Here is an 18,426-nt window from a genome sequence, read left to right as displayed (position 1 = left end):
AATCAGCCAATAAACACAGCTGTGGCAACCAGAGAGGAAGCTACGAGACATGATTAGAAAAAAAACTACACCAATTTTCCAAAGCAAACATGGGACTGTGAACGAGAAGAGGGGCTCATTATTACTAGATGGTATCCAGACCTGAGAAAATATTGCTAGGATACTAGTCTCGATGTATCATGACAAAATCTAGAGTTCTTCTAAACTTAGAATTATGTGGGGTGTACCAATGCAGATTTCAAACACAAAATTCTATATATAGCCTTGGCACAACAATAGCATAATGTTAATTTAATTAATTCATGTTATTGCTCTCTCCTCTCCTGATCACATGACCCCTGCTGACCCATTGCCCCATCTTCCCATCCAGTTCTTTGTAACATACTCTCCACTTCAGTATCAAGTTGGTACCCACATGCGGAAGCTACAGATTGCAACTTACTCCTGTCCCAGTTGTCCATGTTGAAAAATTGCTGAGTCAGGCAGACTCAAGCTACAGCCAGTTCTTTCCATATCTAACCAGGCTCCAAACAAACAGCAGTCTGGAGGAGCCGCATGCATAGTTCTGAGAGTCAACACTCATACCGCACTGGATGAAGTGGAAGATAATTCTGTCCCCCCCGAGAAAGAGTAAGAAAAGGGCCGCCTTAATTTCCAGGTGTTTATTTCTCAAAAAAGCACGGCGAGAGAAGATGCTTTGCTGCAAGGCCACACCACGTCACCTGCCAACACGGCAAACTGGAAACTTCCATGTTCACAAACGAAGCAATTTTAAGAGCATAGAAGGGACTTGCTCAATACGGAAGGAGGTACAGAACTGCCCAGTTAAGCTACTGCAGGGCCCTGGCTGAAGCCATTAACAGTAGCTTCTACTGATAGTTTTCTGTAAAACGAGTGACAAAAATAGTAAAAAGCAACAGATTCTACAAGAAGGGGAAGATGACTCAGCCTCAAACAAAGGGGTGGGGCACCACTGTTCCTTAGACTGCCCACATGACTCTCTCCAACGGTAGTTTTGTAGTACAAGTTTTGTAAAGTTCAGTTTTCTTCAGAGGAGAAAGCCATGTATTCTCGAAGAAAAGTCCTGTCACGCAATGCACTTCTTTCACCGTTTCTCCAGTTTTTTGTACTTTGCTTCTGCGGAAGACAAACACACAGCCATTAGGGAGAGCAAACTCCCTTTCAGTTATGAACCCAGGACCTATGTCACAGCCTCATGTAGTGCCACTTCGACATAGAGACTCAACATCCAGAAGCTGTTTTCAGTGGATAGCACATTTCCCGGGTTCCGCTCACCTCTTTCAATTTCAAAAAGTTCTCCACAGATGGAGTATTCTGGCTATTGTGATAATATGATTCAGGGTACATTTTACCACTATGTAGTGTCAGTTCTTTAAGAAACCTGAATGGGACCCTGGAAATCTATTAGTGCACAACAGCGACCTCCACAGATACAGTGGTACCTCTATATACAAACGGGATCCGTTCCGGAGCCCCGTTCGCATCTAGAAGTAAACGAACTAGTGACGGCATGTCTGCGTGCGCGCGCATCGCTTTTTGCCGCTTCTGCGCATGACGTCATTTTGAGCGTCTGCGCATGCGGCGAAACCCGGATGTAACGCGCTCCGTTACTTCCAGGTTGCCGAGGAGCGCAACTCGAACGCGCTCAACTCAAAGCGCATTCAACCCAAGGTATGACTGTATATCTTGTTTCAAAAGGGTAAAACTTGTCAAGGTTCATGGAGGGGATGCAACCCCCCTCCTTGTGGAAAAGGGGTAAAATAGGCACCGTTTCTGCACACTTTCTAGCAATGTCACAAGTACTTACCAAGTTTCTTTGAATATGCATCTAGCTTATATGCGGCCTGTTCCAATGCTGCTACCTGCTCCTCAATCAGATTGATTTGCTCCAGATACGGCTGAAGTCCAGCATCTTGGAGGAAGTGAGAGGTGAGGGTGGGGGAAAAACAATAAGGATTAGTTGCTGACTCACTGAAGGCGTATCACTTGTGTCACCTCTTCGGTCACTAGATTTGTATATTTTCAAAACTGTCAAACTGCAAAATAAAAATAAGAATGGAACGATTACGCAGCTGAGCCCAGGTAGCTGACTATTGTCTACTCTGATGGGAAAAGGCTCTCTAGGCCTCCCCAGTATGGTCACCCAAAATCCTTTTCAATGCCGTATTTACTCGAGTCTAATGCGCCATCAAATCTAATGCATACCTCAATTTTCAAAACCTACTTACATTTCTGATTCAAATCTTTCAGGTTTCGACTTATGTTTATTGCAATATCTTTCATTTCCAGGTACTTCAAACTAGTCAGTTTGTTCATGTTTTCCAGGAGTTTGTAATCTTCACTAGTGGCTTTAAAATGAACGAGAGAAAGAGGGGGGGGGGGGAGAGACACAGCCTTAAAAATGTAAATTATTTACAATATGCCATTTTAACCTCAGTTAAAATTCAATGGAGGAGCACAACAGGCTCACCCCTCTCTCAAGTTGACCACTCTTCTGACTACTTTAAACATGGAATTTAAACCTCAGATCAAATTTGACTGAGCAAATTTGTTGTCTGTTGCTTGGGACAGTAGGACCTAAACCAGTGGATTCAAGTAACGAGAAGGGGAGGTTTAGATTAAACACCAAGAAGAGCTTCTTGGTGGCACCAGCTGTTAACAAACTGCCTCAAAAGAAGGTGAACACTCCTTTGTTCTGTGGTTATCTAACCTCTGCCTCTATCAGGGAACTGTACAGCGCAAGGGTAGCATCAGCAGGGAGCTGGATTCCTACTCTACGACCATGCTCAATCAAATTTCAGCTTAATAAACCACGATGATAACAAGCTTTATACTCCCATTGCTTCTGCTTCATCCCTCCCTTTGTGCAATTGAGAGAACAAGTCAGGAAGCCACTGTTAATTTACAGCTTCCGCCTATAGTGAATGGATTCCAAACAAGACAAAATCGAGAAACCAATTGGTTTTATTTTCTGGCTTGCTTGTTTGGAAGCCATTAAGTAAAGGTTCTCAGCTGAAATGTAACCAGATGCCTGGTAAACCGTGGCTGCCCACCTTGTTTCAACATGCAAGCAAAGGTATGAGCAAAAGAACTCTATATGGATGCCTGACACCCATGCATATTTCAGCGTATTTATGATTTAGGAATGATAGTAAAGGTCTCTTTTTTCACTGCAATCCTCCAGACATGCATTCATGACTCATGCGGACCCAGAAGAAAATTAAAAGTGTGTTGCATCCAGCACTGTGCAAGTAGTACTGTATTCTGCTCATGCAATGGGACATCCCCAATCTGCTCAAGGAAAGGACTCTCAACCTCTGGAACATATACTGAGGGTATGAGAGGCCTTAGGGGAGAGGATGGGAAAGTGCCATTGTGCAAGTAGAAGTCTGTTGCACAAGCAGAACAGCAACTTTCTGGGAATTTCCTAGCAAAGCCATGCTACATGGATCAACTCTACTCCTTTGTGTGATATAGTGACATTCCTGGAAAACATGGGAATCTTAGAGCTGAGCTGGTATATGTGGCTTGGTTTTGAGAATTTTCTTAAGAAATTCTGATTCTACTTGGGGAAGGTAGAAGACACAAGACTCTGGAGCAGGGGTCAGCAAACTTTTTCAGCAGGGTCCCTCAGACCTTGTGGGGGGGCCGGACTATATTTTGAAAGAGAAAAAATGAACGAATTCCTATGCCCCACAAATAACCCAGAGATGCATTTTAAATAAAAGCACACATTCTGCTCATGTAAAAACACCAGGCAGGTCCCACAAATAACCCAGAAGTGCATTTTAAATAAAAAGGGCACATTCTACTCTTGTAAAAACATGCTGATTCCCGGACCATCTGCGGGCCGGATTTAGGTGATCTGGCCGCATCCGGCCCCTGGGCCTTAGTTTGCCTACCCATGCTCTGGACGTTCTCACTTGGAAGCAAGCCCCACAGGACTCAGCAGGCCTCTCTGGCATAGAAACACCCCAATGATACTGCAATGTGTTATATTTAATACAAACTTACCTGTCAGTTCACCTGTTAGGTAAATGGCCATTTTGTTGAACATATCCTTGCAAAGTTCATTGATATCTGCCTCGGCTGGTTCTGTTGCTTCTTCTGCTGTTTCAACAGCAGGATCCTCTGTTCAGATTTTTTAATAAAAGAAAACAGGGAAACAAGAGGTTAGCTGCTTACCAGCTATATCCGCTGACGCAAAATCCTTGACATGTAGCACTGTACCAACAACATCAAGCAGACTTGATTAGTTTGCAGCCTCCATCTGGGCAACAGCCTGAAAGCTGCACAGGATATAACACTGGGGGATATAACATCACGCTCTCAAACCGGTCCTGGGCAATGTATCAATACACTGCCCAGGCCTACCCCTCACAGGTTGGTTGTTGTGGGTGGGGGTTAAGTGAAATGACGAGAGAACAACAAACACCACTTTATGTCCTGTGGAGGGAAAAAAAGGTGGACTATAAACACATTTTAAAAAAATATATTGCATGATCCAGGCAAGGCTGGGAGAGATTCCCTCTGTGTGTGTGTGTGTGTGTGTGTTGTGGTGTTGGAAGGGACCCTAAGGATCATCTAGTCCAAGTCCTTGCAACGCAAGAATTTGCGGGGATTATTATTATTAATTGAATTTATATACCGCTCTATACCTGGGGTTCTCAGCGCAGTTGACAGAATAAAAGCAATAATAATATAAATAAAAACAACCCAATAGCCCCCCCCAAAAAAACCCACACATTTTAAAAGGGCATAGGACTGAACCCGCGACCTGGGCATTATCAGCACCACTGCTGCCAGCCCGTGCAGGCAGTACTGAGGTAGGTGGGCCCAATGGGTCCGTCTCGGTGCATGGAGTCCCCTCACACACACCTTGCTGAGGTGATGGAAAAGCCCCTCCCCCCTTGGAACCACGTGACCAGAGGCCCCACCCACTACATCTTACGCTTGGGGCCTTGTCGCCTGGCCTCCGAGGCCTCCTCAGGCGGGACGGCGGCGGCGGCGGCGGCGGCAGCCATTCCAAACCCACCTCCCCCCCCGCACTTCCGCCGCTTGGGAAAAAAAAAACCCACCACCGGTTACTTCCGGTTTCCGCCAGACGCCCTCTGCTTATGCACCGCTTCCGCCGCTCGCTGCGCATGCGTCAGGAACAGGCGCGCCGGGGGGTTCGGGAAAAGGGGTGAGTGTGTGTGCGCGCGCGTGTCATGTGGTCTCTTCCCTGCGAACGGATTGGGTGAGGTTTCGTCCGCAGAAGTCGTAATGATTATTTGGGTAGAGGGAGCTCCGTTATTTTCGGAGCGGGCTTCTGGGTGCGCTTGGTACCATTTCACTCCCCACAGCCTAAAGCGGGTTGAAGTTCTCAAATGAGGGGCGTCGTCTCAGCTTTTGAGTTTTAACAGGGGAAACGGGGTTTGCACGCGAATCTCCCGCCGGCCCTTGAGGGAGAGACTCTTAACCTAAGGGTCGTGGGTTCGAGTCCTACCTTAGGCAAAAAAAAAAAAAAAATTGGGGTTGGACTAGATGACCCTCGGAACCAGTGCCAGATTTACGTATAAGCTAAACACACTCTAGCTTAGGGCCCCACTCTCTTGGGGCCCCCAAAAATTAAAGGGAAAAAACAACTGGATGTACATTTCCAAAATAAAAAACAAATAAAATAAATAAAAACTACATACAGCAAGTGTGTTTTGTGTTGTGTAGGCTCCTGTGATGTAAGTCGTGGGCCCCGCCTGCTAGCCTGCTCCCTAAAATATCACTGGTTTGCTATTACGATTTCATGTTTCTAGAGACTAGATCATGAATCTTTGTAAATTGTATTTTGAAAGGAGCTTTTGTTATTGCCAAATGCCAATGTGTTTGCATTAAGTTTGTTATGAAGAAAAAATCATTTTAAGTTAGAGCTTAAATATACTTCTTAATTGTATTTCAGCTCAACAATTACTTTGATATTTTGTTATGTGCAAATGGCTTTAGATACCTATTATGTCCATAAATTACCATATAGCATATATTCAACACAAAAAAACAGTGACAATTTGTTGTTGACAAAGGACAGCTGGACATATAAAGGACCCCATCACCTTAAATAGCTTAGGGCCTCATCAAACCTAAATCTGGCTCGGAACCCCTTTCCACTACCATCCTTGCATAGGTCCAGGCAGGATTAGCCCAGTCATTAAGCCATGTCAGAGATGACTACAAGTGCCAGGCAGACCTTTTTCACAAACATTATTTTAAACATTTTTTGCAGCTCATTGTAAATCATTTCCCAGAATGCTTTTCTTATTTTGCACATCCACGACATGTGGTTCGTTTGTGGAAAAACCAGAGGCTTTTTTTACTAGGCATTTTAGGTGCAGAGATTCCGAAGGGACAGCAGTGCGAATACTACTGGCCCAGAGATGGAAAGAAGACAAAGTTCTGAACCAGAGACGAATGGCTGATGAAGATGATGGACTAGGGCGAAATGGACCGGGAAAATCAGAAACCAGGAAGAGAAGAACTTTAAGAAGGAATGGGGGAAATTTACAATGTATTTAAGAGAACACTGTAAACAACTAAAAACTTTGGCAGGATTTGAGTAATGCTTGTAATTCACAAAAAACAATGGTAAAAATGGATTTAAAAAATAATAATAGAGAAAATAAGGGAAGTAGTTGAAAATAGATTGATAATGGGCTTCTTCTTCTTCTTTGGTGATCACTTGTAGCCGAGTAAGATTGCCTTCCATAAACACGGTTTTAACAGTGAGTCCGTGAGTGACAGTGGAGGCCAATTATGGATCCACACATCCTTCCACAGTGGGGACATTGGTTTCTGGGCGGGAGTTGATCACGGTGTGGATTTGCCAAGTGTGCCTTCCTCTTAGCACGTTTCCCACTTGTGTCCTGAGTTCGAGTGTCTTCAAAGCCCATGACACCTTTGGTAAAGGCTGTTCTCCAACTGGAGCTCTTGCAGGCCAGTGTTTCCCAGTTTTCAGTGTTTAGATTTGCCTTGAGACAGTCTTTAAACCTCTTTTGTTGACCACCAGCATTACACTTTCCATTTTTAAGTTCGGAAGGGAGGGCAGAGGGAAGTCGAAGGATTCAGAGAATCCTAAATGATTATGTTGTTGTTTGAATTTAAATTTGTTATGTAAAACTTTATAGATATAAAAGATTATATATATGTGAGTGTACACACACACACACAAACACATACTAAAAATCATGTGCCAGGCAGACAAGCATTGCCAAGCAGCGACCACTTGGCTGTCAGAAACGATGCACAGGGCTTTTTTTTTTTTTTTTTTTTTTTGCCCAATAGCCTTTTTAGCCATACAGTCATACCTTGGGTTATTTAACCTTGGGTTAAATATGCTTCGAGTTGAGCGCGTTCAAATTGTGCTCCTCGGCAACCCGGAAGTAACGGAGAGTGTTACTTCTGGGTTTCGCCGCTTGCGCATGAGCAGACTCTGAAAATCACATCATGTGCATGTGTAGAAGCGGCGAAAAGCATCGTGCGCGTGTGCAGACGCGCCGTGGCTAGTTACGTTTAATTCTAGATGCGAACGGCGCTCCGGAACGGATCCCGCTCGTATCTAGAGGTACCACTGTATAAACATTATTTACACAACATGATTGGCTAATTCCGGGCTGCTCCTGTAGGCCAATCAGGTTGTGGATTCACTTCCTCCAGAAGCCTGATTTGTTGCTCCTGCAGGCCAATCAGGTCGCCGATTCACTTCCACCTGGAGCTGGATTGGGTGGCTCCTGCGGACCAATCAGACTGCTGCATTCTGGATCCTATTGATCTAGGATTCAGCTCAGTACATAACACCCCTTCCCTCTAAGTTCCAGTCGTGCCCGGAGGTTGCATTCATTCGTAGTCCTCAAGGTACACCAGCTGCCTACATATGCGTTGTGGCCCGGGGTGTTTCTTGGTCAGGGGTTCTGGTTCTGGCTCGTGTTCCGAGGCTGCTGGCTGTGATGGGGCTGTTTGGTCTGGCGCAACTGGCCCGCTCAGTCGTGGCTCTGGTTCTCTGTATTGCACAATCCTTTTTCAACTAAGTACAAATACCTGCAACAGTTTCCCACTCTTCCCCTGTTTGACCTTCCCCTATACAGTGGAACCTTGGATTACATACGCTTCAGGTTACATATGCTTCAGGTTACAGACTCCGCTAACCCAGAAATAGTACTTCAGGCTAAGAACTTTGCTTCAGGATGAGAACAGCAATCGTGCTCCAGCGGCCCGGCAGCAGCAGGAGGCCCCATTAGCTAAAGTGGTACCTCAGGTTAAGAACAGTTTCAGGTTAAGAACAGACCTCCGAAACGAATTAAGTACTTAACCCGAGGTACCACTGTAATAGATTATAACATGTCTGCATTTAGATGGGTTCTGGAATGAGGGGACAATGGTGGCGGAAATTTAACTAGATTACAGCCTGCAGTGGAGTTTTGTGTGTGTGTGTGTGTGTGTGTGTGTGTGTGTGTGTGTGTTGGGCTCTCTTTTGGTTTACTTTCTGCTACCAAACTGACACTTATTTATGCTTATTTCCATTGCCCTATATTTGTCTGTGTTATCCCTAAGTCCACCTCTCCTTCTCCCTCACCAATAAACAAGCAGTGAAGATGTATTATATTCAGTAGCCTTTATTATGTGCATGTGGTTTTAACCCTGGAATGAATATGATTTTATTTACATTCCACCAATCGGAAAAAGACTTAATTTTTAATCCACTAAAATATTGAACCCTGCATCGCAATCCAACATTAATAAAATGTTGGTTTAAAGACACAGACTTATGATCCAACCCTATATGCCTATACCTAGGACCCTGACCATTAGGTCCAGTCGTGACCGACTCTGGGGTTGCGGCGCTCATCTCGCTTTATTGGCCGAGGGAGCCGGCGCACAACTTCCGGGTCATGTGGCCAGCATGACTAAGCCGCTTCTGGCAAACCAGACCAGCACACGGAAACGCCGTTTACCTTCCCGCCAGAGTGGTACCTATTTATCTACTTGCACTTTGAAGTGCTTTCAAACTGCTAGGTGGGCAGGAGCAGGGACCGAGCAACGGGAGCTCGCCCCGTCACGGGGAATCGAACCACCAACCTTCTGATCAGCAAGCCCTAGGCTCTGTGGTTTAACCCACAGCGCCAGCTGCTTCCAATATCTATACCAAGGCCTGTATAATAACAATGTAGTGGTCTCAGATGAGGGTGTTTAATCCCAGCCAGCCAGCTCAGTGGAGGTTGGAGGAGCATCATGATGGCAGATGTGTGTCTAGATGCACATCTGTATCTATTTCCCCAGAAGACTCCTTTTATGCACATTTCTCAGTGAACCTGATGTTGTTGTTGTTTAGTTGTTTAGTCGTGTCTGACTCTTTGTGACCACATGGACCAGAGCATGCCAGGCACTCCTGTTTTCCACTGCCTCCCGCAGTTTGGTCAATGTTTGTAGCTTCGAGAACACTGTCCAACCATCTCATCCTCTGTCGTCCCCTTCTCCTTGTGCCCTCAATCTTTCCCAACATCAGGGTCTGTTCCAGGGAGTCCTCTTCTCATGAGGTGGACAAAGTATTGGAGCCTCAGCTTCAGGATCTGTACTTCCAGTGAGTACTCGGGGCTGATTTCCTTCAGAATGGAGAGGTTTGATCTTCTTGCAGTCCATGGGACTCTCATGAGTCTCCTCCAGCACCATAATTCAAAAGCATCCATTCTTCGGCAATCAGCCTTCTTTATGGTCCAGCTCTCACTTCCATTCATCACTACTGAAGTGAACCTGATACAGATAGACAAATGGTCTGTAATATGAAATCCTACAGTCAACCTCTGGTTACAGGAGCTCAGGTAGCAGTTAGTTTTTAAAGGACTAAACCAGGCTTCCTCAACCTTGGCCCTCCAGATGTTTTGAGACTACAGTTCTCATCATCCCTGACCACTGGTCCTGCTAGCTAGGGATCATGGGAGTTGTAGGCCAAAAACATCTGGAGGGCCAAGGTTGAAGAAGCCTGGTTTAGTCCTTTGAAACCTAACTGCTATCTGAACTCCTGTAACCAGAGGTTGACTGTAGGATTTCATATTACAGTGGTACCTCGGGTTACATACGTGTGATGGGATGAAGAGCTGCTTGTGCGTAAACTGCAAGTCCCTCAGAGTTTGAACAAGTTCTCAAACCTCTGCCTGTGACGGAGCCCCTCCAGCATGGCTGCGTCAATCGCTAGCAGAATCCGAAAGTGGTTGCTTTCGGAAATGTTTCCAACATAAAAGCTCCTTAACGGAAACACGTCTTCTGGACTCTCTGCGTGACAGTTTCCGGCGAGGAACGGGTGTCCCTATAGGAGGTCCTGAGACCTCCCCACTGTTTTTGCTGGAAGCGTCTCTGAGCCATTCCTCCGACTCTCCTTCCCTTGACGTTCCTGTTCGCCCCCTACTGGTTCCCTCTTCAGCTGTTACGTCTCTCTCTACCTCAGAGAGCCTTTGCACCTCCTGTCCTGCCGATGGCAGTTCCCTGACATCCACCTCCCCTCCAGGGCCCCCTTCACCCCCTCCCGTCTCCTCCCCTACGGGTTGGGAGGAGGTAAAACCCCGGAAAGAACCTTCCTCATCGTCCGAAGTTTCGAACACCTTTCTCCACTTGTTGTTGTTCCTAGTCTCTCGGTACTCCTCGTCATCTGAGTCCGTTCCTTCTTCCAACTCCGACTCCGCGAATCCTTCCAGTTCCTCTTCCTCGTCTGTGGTGCCGAAATACTCCCTCCTAAACCTTGCTACCGGCTGTGGTTTCCTCGGGAATCTTTGGTGGAACGTTTCTGTTAAAACCTCGTCATTGACCTCCTCTGCAGTCACCCAGGTGTTTTCTGACTCCGGTTCCCCTTCCCACGCCACCAAATACTCCACCTGATTGCCCTTCCACCTGGAATCGAGGATTTCCGCTACATGGTTACTGCTTTCCCTCTCTTCCAAGACTGGTCCCCTGGTGTACTCCCCTTCACCTCCCCCCTTGTACGGTGACAGTAACGACCTGTGGAACACTGGGTGCAATTTCATGTGGCTGGGTAACCGGAGTTTGAAAGCCACTGGGTTGACCTGCTGAATGACCTCAAAGGGTCCCAATCTCTTGGGTCTTAATTTTTTACAACCCCCTTTGAACGGCAACCCTTGGGTGGACAGCCACACCTGATCCCCCACCCTTATTGTTTCACCTTCCCTTCTGTTCTTGTCTGCCTGCTTCTTATATTGTGCCTTGGCCCTTTCTAAGTTGAGCTGAAGCTGACGATGGATCGCTTCCATCTCTTCTACAAAATGTTCGGCCGCTGGGACGCTCCATCTCTCGCCTCCCTCCCCTGGGAATGCCCTGGGGTGACACCCGTAATTGGCCAAAAAGGGGCTCATCCCTGTGGACACATTCTCCGCATTGTTGTAGGCAAATTCTGCCAGCGCCAGCTTTTCGACCCAATCATTCTCTCTGTCATTGACATAACACCTCAGATATTGTTGGAGGATGCCATTTGCTCTTTCCGCCTGCCCGTTGGTTTCAGGGTGCCGGGCAGTCGAAAAATTGACTTCCACGTGCAGCAAGCTCATGAGCTTCCTCCAGAACCTGGAAGTAAATTGTTTGCCGCGGTCTGAGATCACCCTCAAGGGGGCGCCGTGCAGCCGGAAGATGTGTTCTACAAACAACTTCGCTGTTTCTTCCGCTGTGACTGCATGTGAACATGCTACAAAGTGGCACATCTTAGTTAACAGGTCCACTACTACCATAATGGCCGTTTCCCCCTTGGATTTGGGCAGATCCGTCATAAAATCTATTGATACCGCCTCCCAAGGCCGTTCTGGCGTGGGTAATGGTTCTAATAACCCTGCCGGCGCCCTTCTTTCCCCCTTGGCCCTCTGACATTGGTCACACCCTCTTACATACTCCTTTACATCTTCCCTCACCTTGGGCCACCAAAATTCCCTGGTGACCATCCACATGGTCTTGTGTTGTCCAAAATGTCCCGCCGTGGGACTATCATGCAACTGCTTGAGTACCCTCCCTCTCAATTCACCTTCTGGTATATACAGTGCCCCTTTGTAATACAATGCCCCGTTTCTTTCCTCAAAACCCTCCGGGCTCTCACCCTCTCCCCTGAGACCTCTGAGCTTATTTTGGGCATATTCGTCATTTTCCGTTTCCTCTACCAGTTCTCGTCTCCCCACCAGCGCCGCCCCACACACCCAGCGGTCCTCAGGAATGACATGTCTTTCTTCGATTGCCCCCTCCCCCTCCAAATACTCTGGTTTGCGTGAGAGAGCGTCCGCCCTGACGTTCTCTGGGCCTGGTACATAACAAATCTCGAAGTGGAATTTGGAAAATTCCTGTGCCCATCTCACTTGTCGTTGGTTGAGTACTTGAGCTGTTCTCCAATACTCCAAATTCTTGTGGTCGGTGCACACTTGCACCTTGTGTTGTGCCCCAATCAATAAATGTCTCCACCTCCGGAACGCTTCGTGAATGGCGAGTAGTTCCCTGTCATGCACCGTGTAGTTCCGCTCGGACTTATTCAGCTTCCTCGAGAAGAAGGCACACGGTCTCCACTCCGACGTATTCCTTCCCGGCTGAAGAAGTACCGCCCCTACCGCTCGGTCTGACGCGTCTGTTTCCACTCTCATGGGCTTCTGTAGGTCCACATGCAGAAGTTGTTCTTCCGAGGCGAAAGCCCTTTTCAGTTCTTCAAAAGCTCGCTCCGCCTCCGCCGTCCAAACAAATTTCTTCTTGCTACTGAGGCAGTCGGTGATGGGCGCCGTCAAGTGTGCAAAGTTCTTGATGAACTTCCGATAAAAGTTCCCAAACCCCAGGAATCTTTGCACATCCTTCTTGGTCTTCGGTGTCTTCCATTCCAGCACCGCCTGGACCTTGCCTGGATCCATGGCCAATCCTTTGTCTGACAAGCGGTACCCCAGGAATTCCACCTCCTTGGCATGAAACTGGCACTTCTCCAGTTTCACCCACAGCTGATTGGCTTGCAGCCGGCCCAACACTTCTCTCACGTCCCTCACATGCTGCTCTTCATCTTCCGAATACACCAACACGTCATCTAAAAAGGCCACACAATTCTTGTAGAGCAAAGGTCCCAAGACGTGGTTGATAAAACTTTGAAAACATGCGGAGCCGGCTTGGAGACCGAAGGGCATTACGAGGTATTCAAATGCTCCCAAAGGGGTGAACATGGTGGTCTTCCATTCATCCCCCTTCCTTATGCGTATCAGATTGTACGCCCCCCGCAGGTCCAGTTCTGTAAAAATCTTCCTCTTCCTCACCCTGGTCAGAATGTCATCAATTCGGGGCATAGGAAAAGCCAGGGGTTCCGACACGGCATTTAGGGCCCTGAAGTCCACTACAAGTCTCGGCTTATCTGTGTTTTTTTTGTCCACAAAAAACACTGGGCTGCCCCCCACCGCTCGGGACTCTCTGATGAAACCTCGCTTCAGGTTTTTGTCAATGAACTCCCTCAGCTCCTGCATCTCCCTGTCTGACATGGCGTACAGCTTGCCCACTGGGAGTTGAGCCCCAGGGAGTAGGTTGATTTGACAGTCAAAGGGTCTATGCGGCGGCAGTTTGTCCGCTTCCCTTTCGCTAAATACGTTGCTCAGATCTGCATATTGCGGAGGCACCTCCCCTTTATTCATTACCTCCATCCCAGCTAGGGTGAGCCTGGCTCCCCCTGGATCCTTCCCCTGCTTGCAGTGTTCTAGGCAATGCGCTGACCCAAAGGAGACCACCCTCTGATGCCAGCCCACTAGAGGATCGTGTAGTGCCAGCCAGCTCATCCCCAAAATGATGGGAGCTCCTCCCAAGGTGGCCACATTAAACGCTATCCTCTCGGTGTGCCTTGCCACCCTCATTATCATGGGGACTGTCTGTTGGTTCACTTCTCCTCCCAACAGCTCTCTGCCGTCAATCGTGGTCACCTGCAGGGGTTTACTTAAGGGGAGGGTTTGTATCTGGTGCTCAGCTGCGAACTCCTTACTCATGAAATTACAGGAGCTGCCTGAATCCAGAAGGGCCTTGATCTGTAGGGGGTGTCCGTTTGGCAGCTCTAGCAACACCTCTATCACTAGAGCAGGTCTGGGAGGTTCTGGTGAGGGCACTTTCACTGCTTTTGGGCCTGGCTGCTGTGCCCCGACGGTGGCAGCCAGGCGTTGGCTTTTACTTGCTCCTTGCTTTCCTCCTCCTCTCCCCCAACAGCTCCTGCCATGCCTTGCCATTCCTTTCTTCGTGGACAGACTCTGGCAAAGTGTCCTGGCTGTTGGCAGAGATAACATTTCTTGGCGCTCTTTCCCTCCTTCTTCCGCCCTTCACCGAGGTTTGAAACTGCGCGCGCCCGCGCTGTTCCAACTTCCATCGGCTCTGCCGGCGGGAAAGGCTGCTCTGGAATGTCTGGAATGCGGAGCTCCCTCCAACGTTCTCCTTTCCCCTCCCGCTTCTCCAAAGCCCTCGCTTCCTGGCGCGCTCCTATGGCCAGCGCGGATTTAGTCAGCTGGTCCATAGACTCCGCTCTGGGGGCCCGGGAAAGTTCATCTTTTAAGGACGAAGAGAGCCCTTCTTCGAAAAGCATCTGAATGGGCTCCGCAGACAGGTCCCACCCCAATCTATGAATCAACATAGTGAACTCAGTCCAGTACTCACGGACAGTCCGGTTCCCCTGTTTGCAAGCCATTAACTGCCTTCGCACCCCTCCCTGCTCAATGTCGCTGGAAAACATCAGGTCCATGGCACGAAAAAACTTCATCGTGTCCTTTAGGATCTCATTATTTGCTGCCATCAAGGGTCTAACCCAGTCCTTCGCCCCTGATTCGAGATGGCTAATTACAAAAGCCACTCGCGATTCCTCATCAGGGAAGTCATCAAATTGCAGATTGAGAGCGTATTGCATCTCTGTCCTAAAGGCATGATAGTTTCTGGGGTCCCCCCCAAATTTCTGCACCAATCCTGGCATCTTTCTGGTGAGCGGGGTGGCTTTCTCCTTCCCCCTTTCTGCATCCTGAGCCCTCCTCTCCTCCAGCCTCGCCGTCTGCAAAGCAAGCTGGATCTCCAACGTCCTGTACCTTTCCTCCAGGCTTGGACCTCCTCCAGCTGCTCCTGCTCCTCCGGTTCCGGCTGGTTCGCTCATGATGCCTCTCCCTGGCACCAGCTAGCTTTCGGTGACTTTCGGATTGCTGTGATGGGATGAAGAGCTGCTTGTGCGTAAACTGCAAGTCCCTCAGAGTTTGAACAAGTTCTCAAACCTCTGCCTGTGACGGAGCCCCTCCAGCATGGCTGCGTCAATCGCTAGCAGAATCCGAAAGTGGTTGCTTTCGGAAACGTTTCCAACATAAAAGCTCCTTAACGGAAACACGTCTTCTGGACTCTCTGCGTGACAGTTTCCGGCGAGGAACGGGTGTCCCTATAGGAGGTCCTGAGACCTCCCCACTGTTTTCGCTGGAAGCGTCTCTGAGCCATTCCTCCGACTCTCCTTCCCTTGACGTTCCTGTTCGCCCCCTACTGGTTCCCTCTTCAGCTGTTACGTCTCTCTCTACCTCAGAGAGCCTTTGCACCTCCTGTCCTGCCGATGGCAGTTCCCTGACAATACGCTTCAGGTTACAGACTCAGCTAACTCAGAAATAGTACCTGGGGTTAAGAACTTTGCTTCAGGATGAGAACAGAAATCAGGGGTGGCGGCAGCAGGAGGCCCCATTAGCTAAAGTGGTACCTCAGGTTAAGAACAGTCTCAGATTAAGAACAGACCTCCGGAATGAATTAAGTACTTAACCCGAGGTACCACTGTAATGCTCTCTAAAATCCTTCCTGCCTCCCCTCTTTCTCAGCTATCTTCTATGGCGATATCTGCTAGTGCTGTGGCTTAAAATGGATCCCACATGATTTCTGATCGTCGTTCGTGAATTCACAAGAAAGAAAACGCATGAGAAAATGATCGAGGATATTCTCGAGTGCCCCCGAGAACGAGGCGGAAAAAATGGAAGGCTCATTTGCAAGGGAAGAAAACCTTTGAGAAGTTGAAGATTTCAGCATGGCACTAGGAACTTCATATGGTTTGGATTTGTGAAAGTTGGCTGTGCAATGGTGTCCCATAAAAGTCAGGAATACACTGCATTCAGTTATCAGAGCTAAATATGATCCTCAGTTAGGTTTGTGGATTTGTCTCTCAGGCTTCCTCTAGACCTCTCTTACTGCATGTTCGCTCAGATTCCTAATCATCTCACGTGTGTCTCAGCATGCTAGAACAAGTGGAGACTATGTTATAAGTGTTATATATTCCTCAGGAGAACTGTTCGGCTTTAGAATGAGTTGTTTCATCCTTTCTTTTGCTTTAAATCATAACCGGTATTAAGGTATGGTATTATGGGAGGTCCTTATGTAGAATAGCGTGCGAGTTTGTCTTCCTGGGTAATGTTGTGCCCTGGGGCTAGTTCTTATACAAGTTTCTCTTGCAAGGATACTTAGGCTGTTGTATGCTGTCCTCACTTGGCAGGTAGTAAAATGGTTTTCACACTGTACTTCCTAACAGGGAGAGGGGCTTTGATTTGATTTCAGGAGTTTTATCACTGCCAGTTTTTCCCCCCTGGGTGTAGATCGCAGTCTCTCGGGAGTTGGATGTCCCTGGACTAGAGGAAGCCTCAGGGTCCCTTCCAACTCTATGATTCTCTGAACTAAGCAGCTCCTTACCTATAATGTCATCTAGGATGCACACTCAGTTTGGTAATCTTTTGCTGCTATGTACTAAGCTTGGATCCTATAACAATAGGCAAGTAGGATCGTAGAATGCAACAACTGATTGGCTTGCAGGAGAAGACCAATCAGGCTCCAGGAGAAAGTTAATCAGCCTATTAGGCTGGTAGGATCATAGAATGCAACAACTGATTGGCCCGCAGGAAAAGACCAATCAGGCTCCAGGAGGAAGTTAATCAGCCTATTAGGCTGGTAGGATCGTAGAATGCAACAACTGATTGGCCCTCAGGAAAAGACCAATCAGGCTCCAGGAGGAAGTTAATCAGCCTATTAGGCTGGTAGGATCGTAGAATGCAACAGCTGATTGGCCCGCAGCAAAAGACCAATCAAGCTCCAGGAGGAAAGCACAATCAGCCAATCAGATGGGACTCCTTGTGTAAATAATGTATATAAAAGCCTGAGGTTTGGGGGACAATTCAATCACTGTTTTACAAGCTGCAATAAAGAGCATGAAATCACTACAGGACTCTGAGTATATCTCAGCTGCTTTTTTATGTTTTCAATGACAACTGTCACCTGTGTGTTTTAAATAATAAAACCTAACCTTTGGGTTAAGTAAACTTGTATATTAACCACATGCATAAAGGGATTATCCACACTTAACTTTTGCCCCACTCTTTCCAGACAGAAATCTGCACCTTAACACTCCCTGTCCAAGCATTGTTATTGTTGTTTTGTCCTAAGCTTCCCCCTACGAAAGCTGCTCTTTAAAGCTGAATTGGAGCAAACGTCAATTTGGGTTTTACGTGTGTTGACATTTGCTCCAAATGAGTTTTAAAGAGTGAATTTTTGAGGGGAAAGCTTGTTGTTGCTGTTTAGTCATTTAGTCCTGTCTGACTCTTTGTGACCACATGGACCAGAGCACGCCAGGCACTCCTGTCTTCCACTGCCTCCCGCAGTTTGGTCAAACTCATGTTCATAGCTTCGACATGACTGTCCAACCATCTCGTCCTCTGTCGTCCCCTTCTCCTTGTGCCCTCCATCTTTCCTAACATCAGGGTCTTTTCCAGGGATTCTTCTCTTCTCATGAGGTGGCCAAATTATTGGAGCCTCAGCTTCAGGATCTGTCCTTCCAGTGAGCACTCAGGGCTGATTTCCTTCAGAATGGAGAGGTTTGATCTTCTTGCAGTCCATGGGACTCTCAAGAGTCTCCTCCAGCACCATAATTCAAAAGCATCAATTCTTCAGCGATCAGCCTTCTTTATGGACCAGCTCTCACTTCCATACACCACTACTGGGAAACCCATAGCTTTATGGGAAAGCTTAGGAACGGGGTGGGGAGAGGGTGCTCAGATATGAAGCTTTGAGACCCTACAAGCTTCCCTATTTTCCAGGGACAATTCTGGATTTACAGAAGCCGTCCTGGTTTCTGATTTGATCCCAGAATGCCCGGTTTTCCCTTAAAAGGTAAAGGGACCCCTGACCATTAGGTCCCTGGGGTTGCGGCGCTCATCTCACTTTACTGGCTGAGGGAGCCGGCGTACAGCTTCTAGGTCATGTGGCCAGCATGACTAAGCCGCTTCTGGCGAACCAGAGCAGCGCACGGAAACGCCGTTCCGTTTTCCCTTAGGATGTCCCTATTTCCATGGGAGAAATGTTGGAGGGGATGGAGTAGAACGTCTCTGTTTTCACTGGAGAAATGTT

At 47.7% G+C, this 18,426-nt stretch overlaps 1 protein-coding gene across 2 annotated transcripts; it reads right to left on the bottom strand.

Moving 5' to 3' along the window:
• Nucleotides 1–647: 647 nt before the first annotated feature.
• Nucleotides 648–5,134, bottom strand: BLOC1S2 (biogenesis of lysosomal organelles complex 1 subunit 2). Of its 2 annotated transcripts, none has more exons than XM_083440656.1 (5): nucleotides 4,973–5,134; nucleotides 4,036–4,152; nucleotides 2,250–2,369; nucleotides 1,829–1,933; nucleotides 648–1,137 (listed from the first exon to the last, which is right to left on the bottom strand). In XM_083440656.1, exons 1-5 carry the CDS (start codon nucleotides 5,043–5,045, stop codon nucleotides 1,106–1,108), a joined length of 447 nt encoding a protein of 148 aa, XP_083296782.1. In that variant the 5' UTR covers nucleotides 5,046–5,134; the 3' UTR covers nucleotides 648–1,105. The 2 variants fall into 2 exon arrangements, with proteins under 2 accessions (XP_083296782.1, XP_083296783.1); XM_083440657.1 differs by lacking the exon at nucleotides 4,973–5,134 and adding an exon at nucleotides 4,816–4,904.
• Between the last annotated feature and the right edge of the window lie 13,292 nt (nucleotides 5,135–18,426).

This window comes from Podarcis tiliguerta, assembly GCF_965153285.1.
Source record: "Podarcis tiliguerta genome assembly, chromosome: 5".
Classification (NCBI taxonomy): domain Eukaryota; kingdom Metazoa; phylum Chordata; class Lepidosauria; order Squamata; family Lacertidae; genus Podarcis; species Podarcis tiliguerta.
Note: the sequence above shows the minus strand (reverse complement) of the source record. Positions and strands in the feature narration are given on the sequence as shown.